General features: G+C 39.6%; 2 protein-coding genes across 2 annotated transcripts; both read right to left on the bottom strand.

Moving 5' to 3' along the window:
- Window positions 1-2,433: 2,433 nt before the first annotated feature.
- On the bottom strand, window positions 2,434-6,196 carry cenpx (centromere protein X). The gene is made up of 5 exons (XM_058653506.1): window positions 6,128-6,196; window positions 5,543-5,594; window positions 5,411-5,464; window positions 5,243-5,331; window positions 2,434-3,816 (listed from the first exon to the last, which is right to left on the bottom strand). Exons 1-5 carry the CDS (start codon window positions 6,161-6,163, stop codon window positions 3,802-3,804), a joined length of 246 nt encoding a protein of 81 aa, XP_058509489.1. The 5' UTR covers window positions 6,164-6,196; the 3' UTR covers window positions 2,434-3,801.
- A 670-nt stretch (window positions 6,197-6,866) lies between these two features.
- LOC131476014 (uncharacterized) lies at window positions 6,867-8,039 on the bottom strand. Its single transcript, XM_058654447.1, has 5 exons — window positions 7,903-8,039; window positions 7,723-7,805; window positions 7,319-7,414; window positions 7,093-7,236; window positions 6,867-6,998 (listed from the first exon to the last, which is right to left on the bottom strand). Exons 1-5 carry the CDS (start codon window positions 7,910-7,912, stop codon window positions 6,876-6,878), a joined length of 456 nt encoding a protein of 151 aa, XP_058510430.1. The 5' UTR covers window positions 7,913-8,039; the 3' UTR covers window positions 6,867-6,875.
- Between the last annotated feature and the right edge of the window lie 877 nt (window positions 8,040-8,916).

Genomic DNA, 8,916 nt, shown 5'->3' with positions numbered 1-8,916 from the left:
AGAGGAGGGAGGTGGAGAGGACTTGGGGTGAAAGAGGAGGGTAATGTAGTTAAGGTAGCAGTACAGAGCTCCAGAAATAACCCAGCTGCGGGTCTAATTGTACATCTTTCTTGCTTCTTTTTTTCCCTCTTCAGCTGCATGCGAAGGTCTTTGACCTTATCATCCACCTCACTGGTTCCGGAAGAATCCTTTCCGCCCCCTATGGCTACCAAAGACCCAGCCAATACACAGAGCACAGCAGCAGACCATCTCCAGCCACAGACTAACAGCCAAGCGCCACAACCAGTTAGGAGTGATCCCAGCAGAGCGCCCAAGTGACTCAAACAGCCAGGTATGCTCTAATCATCCCCGACTGGGCCCTGTGGCTCCTTAACAAAGCTTGACCTGTGGTACCCAGGCCCCTCAGAGAGACTCGGGGCCTTCAGGAAAACTTGCATATCACCGCTTTATATATTCTCTCCACACATGCAAGCTTTCTTTCTTTCTGCAGAACTCATGCACACTTTCTTTTTTTTTGTTTTGTTTTTTTGACCATGACTGTAAATGTTTGTAACTTTTCATGAGTGTAGGAGTTGCGTGTGGAGTATCTAAGAGGAATGCGCTCGCTCTGTGTCCCCTTCAGCATTCCTACATGGTTAGACAGCTCCGTGCCCATGAGGGGGCCACAAGGGCCTCTTGTCTCTTGAACACTAATGCATCACAGCCCCAGATCATGCACAACATGCATGCAAGCACATACATATGAGAACAGATGCATGCCATCACATATTTATCTGTGTATACGTCCTCACAAAATGTGGGCACTTGGGGCAGATGACACATATAGTATAAAGTACCTAAAAGGGACACTTGAGTAAAAGTTGAAGTCACTTTTTTCTAATACTACTTAAGTAAAAGTCTTAAAGTATATGACGTTTACTGCACTTAAGTATCAACAGCAATGTTCTGGTATACAATGTGCTTAAGTTTTAGAAGTAAAGGTATTAAAAAAGTGAGGAGTTAGGACTGAGTCATGGTAGCTCAGTGGTAGGGTGAGTTATCTTTCAACTGGTAGGTTGTGGGTTCAATTCCAGGTTCTGCTAGTCTATATGTGTCCTTGAGCAAGACACTTAACCCCATATTGAAGTCTGACAATCAGACAGCAAGACCATTACCATAACATGGCTGCTGTCGTGGGAAAATCTGCCATTTTATATCATGGTTAAATGTTATCTTGTGAGCTCCTGTGTCCCTGTGTGCTAAAAACACCAATTTTCTCAATGGATGGGGGAGAAAACTTCGGTTTTCAGATAAAAAAAGATGGTCTAATAACTAGAACAAGTGGCAAACATATTCTTTAACTATCATACACTTGGCCAGGCATGGATTTTATTTGGTTTTTCCTTCGGTCCCTGATGACAGCCACATCTGAGCGAGTGCCAGGTGGATGCATGGAAACAGTGGCCTGTTAAGTATTAATAATGTTTCTAGAGATATAAACCAGATTTTTTTTTTTTTTTAAATTGAACCATTTACAAAGTAATTTTGTAAAATGTTTAATGCACACATTACTGGTAAAAGGGATTTGTATGTGCCATACCCACCAGTTAACTTTCATGTGGCTCATACACTTCACATTCTGCAGGCATGCATGTTGTTCCAGTCGTGACAGAGATGACAGCATCACAGCAAGGAGATTGAACTGTAATCAGTAGTTGTCATTGATGAGACTCCAGCTTCGGCCTGAGAAGAAAGGAGCTTTGGTTTATGACAGAAAGTTGGGACGATGGAATAAAGCTGTGTCTTTGTAACAGGAGGAAAAACAACAACCACAGACTTGTGAGTGGGGAATTAAGGAGTGAAGTCTAAAATAATCCTAACCTACCTTCACAGGGACTTTTGAGGTATAACACAGCCTTATATTATATTATAAATGTATAGTATACCTAATGAAGACAGGTGTTCCCAGAATTTATAAGTGGACATTTAGTTTTATTACATCAAATGTGTCCATGACGCAGCTCAGTCACACTTACTCAAGAAGCCAAATTTAACCCCAGGATAAATATCCACATATACATATATAAAATCAGGCAGATACACTAGGGCAATGATGATGATGAGAGCCTTATGCCATGTGCAGTGCCGTTCAAAGACCAGCCAGAAGGCTGGAGACAGATCAGTCTCTGTCTCCTGGGAAAAGCGTCTTACTCCGGAGCTTCTCCAAAGCGTCTGGACTGGCTGTCGACACTCCCTGCCTTTAATGTATGATCAAGAAAAGCTTTAACTCATTACTCTCTTCGATGCCCCTCCCCATTCTTGTCCTAACTGCTTTCGTATGCTTAATAATACTGCCTTCAGATGTAATTTGTTCCACTAAGATGCATACAGAGAAAGTTGTACAGTAGTGCATTACTTCGCCTGTGTAAAGACCTTCCAACAACTCCAACCAAATTCTGGTGCCAAAGATCATTTTTATTTGATGCCCGGATGAACAAAACTGCAGAAATGATATATACACTACAATAAAAATACACTTTTTTACAATTTTACATCAAGGAGGTATTGTATTTTAATAAGCAATGTAGTTTGATAAAAAAAAGGAGTCTGCTGGGGCTGAATGGGTAACTTGTGGCAGCGCAGGACACCTAGAGGGCAAGACTTGTTATTAAGACTGTAATAATTAGCCAAACAAATTATTTTCTACACAAAAAGTAGTTTTCTACACTAATGGTCCTTGTGGGATCATTAAACTCAACATCACTCAACCAAACTCCCTGAAAGCCTGCTGTGGAAGTCACTCCAGGGAAACACAAATCCAGTCTGGGCCCTGCTAAAAAGGTGCTGGGTCAAATTCCAGGTGCTGCGTCCTTGATCACCTATCCAAGCCTGGGCCCTTGACTTGAGCTCAAGTTGCTTCCAGCTGTACATGAGCAGCGTTTGTAATCATAGTGAGTCACTCAAGAGCCACACAAATAAATAGTGTGAGGTGTTGTGAAGCAATGCTGACTCACGGCAAAGACACGCTGGTCAAACACACCACTGGTGGAAAACCATCAGAGGCACATGGGTTAGAAAACCCCACATTAGCCTCTTCCTTGCAATCCCAACATCCCCCTCTGCTGTGATGAAAGGAGAGAAAGCACCTCGACTACTCGCCTACTTTGTTTATTTACCTTCAGAATTACACCCTGCTCTTCTTGGGCCATGTTCCGATGTGTTTTGTTATGTTTCCTTTCAAACAGAATATCTACGCGTGTGGTCTCGTGCTATGTTTGGCAAGCACATGCACACATTTGTGCATGCACACTCACATTCAACTTTCCCCCTGTGTCAGAGGTCCCCTTTGCCCTTCCCCCCACCTCTAACTAAACATCGCAGGACAGCAAAAGGGAACTTCAAAGTGGCTGGAGGGGGTACTCCTTTTTTCCTGGCACTTGTCATCATCTAAGGGACTGGCTGCTCCCCTTATTACTCTAATTGCTTCCAACTGCTCCAGGAGGCTTTGATGAAGGGCACCATGGAGCATGCTGGAAGCACCTGTTGTTGCACAGAGGAGCACAGGTGGGCCTTATTGGTGGTGGCATGGAGGTGAGTGGACAGCACTGTTGCTTTCTACTCAAAAAAAAAAAAAAAAAATCACTCAACTCAAACCATTGCAGGATGAGCATTACCATGTAATCTCTGATTTGAGAGATTATGAAATTGCAATTATACAGAAAAGATAAACATCACTTAAAGTCAACATGGAGCTGGACGAGCTGAAGATGTGGGATTAAAGTAGGGACATGCAGCCAAGCCTCTGGCTCCATCGTGTGGCACCTAGAAGTCCAACAGCTGTAAAACAGAGTGTAAAAACATGAGATTAACAAAGTATTTCTGTGTCTTTACTGAGGCATGAAACACATGCATTTATGTCCAAATAACATTTACCTGGCAAACAAAATATTGAAAGTTACCACATGTCCAGCTTTTTAAATCAACACTTAGTTGAGTTAGTGTCAAACTGTGCCACATTCACCTCATACTACATTAGGGCTGTCACCTTTCCCAAAAATCAAGTTCAAATAAATATGCGGTGACATGTTGTTTTGAAAATATTCAAATATTCCCCTGCATACACAAACATGACATTATTTATGGTCACATGAGGTTGATGCCTCCTCTGACTAGTCCACAGATTTGCTCTTTACTTACTCATTTACTGTGTAGAAGCTGTACAGCTCCCACACGGCACTTTTTTTTTTAGATGCTTTGGTGTCGTGATTGTTCATTCAGGGAGGACAATTTAGTTTGCTTGTGTCATCCATTTTCGCAGAAAGGAAATTAACCCAAGTTCTAAGAACAACATTGGACCACATGCTAAACACTTTAGACGGCATGATGTTCTTCTAAGCTGTACAATTTGAACTCAAACTGGTTTTTAAGGTTTGAGTTTTGAAAAAATATTTTGATCTGCTGAACTTTTCTCTGTACATGTGACACATCCTCTGTCCATCCTAGGAGAGGGACCACTAGGATTTAATTTCCCCGAGGGAACCTCCCAAAAGGATTAATAAAGTGGTCTGTCTGTCTGATATAGCTATATAAATAATATTTATTTGAATTAAACTGAGAAACACGAGGTGTGGCAGCAGTGAGCCTCACCTCCGACTATACTATCCTTCATACGCCGGGTTGATGCATGAGTGCCTGTTGTTGTACACCTGGACTTTCCACAGTCTGGTAATTATCTTTAATGAATGTGTGTGACATATTTAGTCTTGTTGATTGGACATAAAACTACAGTGAAAAGGCACCTAGCGGCAATGAAAGAGGTGCATGTGAGCCCATCAGGTACTTGTTGCTGCCGTTCTCTCTACTATAAATGTAATATTCTCTCTTAAATATGTGCCTTAACTGTGTGTGTGTAAAGAATGCTGATGAGATGTGAAACATAACCAGTAGTCATAGACAATGTGCATGCTGTCAATTGAGAATAAGCATAATAATAGCATAATAATTGTTTTGGGTTCATATACTTGTAAATCTGATTCTGAATGAGTCAGTGTCTCACCAGCCACGAATGAACCTCACTGCACGTCCACTTCCATAGAAAACAACTCAGAATTTAGCGCTCAAACTAAAAATACCATCTCCTGAAATGTCTCCCTCGTCTGTGCAACAAGTGCATCTCGCACGAGACATTAGAGCAGCCTCTGTATTACATTATTGTAATTTATGGCTTTTGAATAATGTATAAAAGATTTGTTGAGCTACTCGCCAGCTGAGGCAGGATCTTCTCAAAGTGCTCGATGTCCACTTGATCACAGTCCTCTGACTGCGCTTGTTTCTGTGACCTCATAGCAGCCTCTGAAAATTAAATCAACAAATTAGCATAATCACTGAAAACTCAAGCACTGAGTCTGTATGTTGTAACTGCACCTCTCACCTTGGACAAACACTTTAAGGATCTCTGCCATGAGCAGCGCGGCGTCACTACTCACTGTAACAACAAGATTTGATGACTTTGCAGAATAAAATACAAATGTTTAAACATCAGGAAGATATTTATACAACTCACGTTTGGTCTTGTCTTCCTTAAAGAAACCGGACAGAAGTTTCCCTACCGTTTCCTGTAAGTGAGGAGAACAATCACAACGTATGCAATCAGTTGCCACTTTATTAGGTACTGCATAAACAAGGCATTTTCACCTGACATGCCCTGGTTAATTTCCTGTAATTTAACCTTTCTCTGTAAACCGTGGAGATGATTGTGCATAAAAAAAACTCAAACGCCTGATGCAAGGTAGACATTTGCCACTTGAACAGGTGTACCTAATTAAGTGACCGGTGCGCGTGCACAACCTATTTGTCCGCATAAAAACAAAATACAGCTTTAAGCTGAAGTTGTACAGATAGTTTTTTAATGGCCGTAAACAAACAACACTCTTTAGACTTTATATTTTATCTAACAACTTGGTGGTGCGTTCAAGAACGTCCCGTGCTCACATCAAACTACGTTGAACTACCGTTTATCCGAGCGAGATGTAAGTAGAGTTTAGAAACGCTTAATGAAAATAAAACATGGAGTTTTCCGATAAGAAATGTGGCCAGAAAATGAACCTGACACCGAGCAAAAACACTATTCACGGAGTGATTATCTTACCTTTTTAAAAACTATCTCTGCATCCTGCTCCGCCATGTTTTTTTCACAGTGAGAGGAAGCTTGGCGCTCTGTGTCGTGATTGGCCACTGTTTTTTGTGACGTCAGTAACACCGCCCACTCATGAAAAAAAAAATAATGCTGAGAAAACTCGCATTTGGAAACAGCAGTTTCCAAACATTTCCGAACTAGTGACCCCACCCAATCTTGTTTAAAACTATAACTGTTATTGTTATTTATTTGGCAAATAACAAACTGAATTCACCCTTTTATACCCAGCTCACTGGGCTTCTTCTCTGAGAAGTCAGAAATTAGAATAATATTCCACCACTAAAACAAATATTTTTCTTATCAGGAATACAAGTAAATAACTATAATGTGACATCTTAATCAAGAAATAGTAATGAGCTTTACTATTTTCTCTGACATTTTTGTAAAACAGTACATTGGAAAATTCAAGGATAAACATAATAATTATATTTTAACATTAAAAATATTGTTTAGGTTAAAGAGATTCTACATACTGGTGTATTAACATTACAGAAATTGTGGCTTTGGGTGGTGGTCTTATACATTTGTTAAATGCTGTATATGTGACTGTATTTCAAATGACTTTTGCAACAACATGAATAGAATAGAACTTTATTACACATTTAAAACACACAAAATACAGATAGAAACAGGCAGGAAAATAGTGTTACATAGGATACCCATATACGTATGCATATATATATTCAAAGTTGCCACACATTTATTCTTCCGATCCATTATCTAACCACTGAGCATCTTCGAGTATGTATCCCAGACCCATTGAAGGGCGTGGTCGTGGTCTAGCAGGAGCAGGAGTCTCCTTTTCCTGATCATCCTCCTCCAGCTGAAAGACACACATTTTATTATTCAGCCGATGGAAAACCCAGACAGCAAATCCACAAGTTCAAAATTTAAAAACTAGTGTTATGTACACTCACCTTTGGACTCACTACACGTTTGACTTGCACCTCAGTGCCTCCAATATAGTGAGGACCAGCCCAGTCTGCTCTGTCAGCTTCATCCTCTGAAGAGAACCTCACGTAGGCTATGGCCTTATTCTCCACGTTGTGACCCTTGTTAATCTGTGACTCAATTCAAGGTGGTTTTGTTTCATTTTTGTGACAAAAATCACCAACACAATGTATTTAAGTTATTAGACATTACCTTGACCTTTGTAGTGGTGCCCCATTCTCTAAAATAAGCCTGGAGATATCCCTCATTCAGATAAGTGTTAAGACTTTTTATAACCAGTCCATGGTCCTGTTAAATTACAAAGAAATAAGGAAATAAATAAAGACAATAACTTATATATGCTTCACATAAGTATTTAATTTAAATTCAAAATATTTAATTCATCCCCCAAGTGGTAGTGGAGAAAATGTAAGCACACAAATAAATAATCCACACATGGACAACAATTCTAAAAAAAAATCTCACATAAAGTACAAATATTTCACATTAGAACTTTTCTACTCAAGGATGTATTGAAGTTATCATTTTGTTGCAGTAAAAGGAAAATAACTAAACTATACTCCATACGTTTTTTAAAAGAAAGAGATTATTTTTACCAGTTCATAATGTTCACCAAAAGCAGCCATGTATTTCTTTGGGATAGAGATGTATGCTCTTTTCTTTGGTGCTTCCATGTTATCTGAAGGAAGGACATACAAACACCGTACAGCGTGAAAGGCTGTCATTCATTATTATTAAACAGCAAAACATAAAGATTCAATGAAGCCGCTACTTACCGGAGGGCATTGAGATGCTGATGTGAGATGAACCTGCTCTTTAAAGTAAGCTGCGGTGAAGTGCATTTATATATCATTTCTAAATGACCACCTACTCCTATAGCTATGTTGCAAGAAATTTGAATAAATGCTCAAGGTTGTTGAGCAAAAAAGAATGTGACTGTGGTATGAGGGGCCAGTCGCTAGAGTCATGTTTAGACTGTGATTTGCATGTATAGCTGCAGCAGACAGGTTTTCTTAGAAGACTAATGGACCCGTCTGGTATGAGAATATGTGTTATTTACTGTTCCAGCGGGTTACTGACAGATGTACATTCTACACACACGCACAATTTTTTTTAATGGAACTGAATTAAATATTGAAATAAAGTTTGATGATTAGTTATATGATTTAACATGAGTAGGCCCTGGTATATCTTATCCTTGGGGTCAATTTGACCATTTGACACAACAATGAGTTTACAAATCTTTTCACCGCGCAGGAAAGCCCAGCATCAGAACATTCGCTTCAGTTAACACTTTCATCAACTACATTGCGGGTTTTAAAAGGGTTAAACTAAATTAAATGGATTCAAGCCTGGATCCAAAATAAAATAGTAAAAATATGTTAAACCACCACCCTGGATGAACAGGATTTGACTTGAGCTGATGAAAGTAATATTATTATTGAGTTGAAGAAACTCATTTGCGTCACATTATAACAATCCCCCTGCAGGGAAACATTGTTTCCTGTTTGATGTGTTAGTCCAGTCTTGCCTTAAATCACACTAGAGTTGTACATTTTACAACAAATTAACTGTGCAATACAGACTGTTGAGTTAAAAAAGCTTATAAGGGGCTGGTTACTAAACTAATTTTTAGTCTGGGCTGAACAGACTGTTGTGACACACGTCTGGTATGTGTGTTTTTTACTGCTCCGACATACATTAGTGACATACATACATACATACTACAAATTAACATACGGCTATTTTTGGCAGGATACTTAAATACTAAAACAAAAAGTGACACTTAT

Source organism: Solea solea, chromosome 16 (genome assembly GCF_958295425.1).
Source record: "Solea solea chromosome 16, fSolSol10.1, whole genome shotgun sequence".
In the NCBI taxonomy this organism is placed as follows: Eukaryota; Metazoa; Chordata; class Actinopteri; order Pleuronectiformes; family Soleidae; genus Solea; species Solea solea.
Note: the sequence above shows the minus strand (reverse complement) of the source record. Positions and strands in the feature narration are given on the sequence as shown.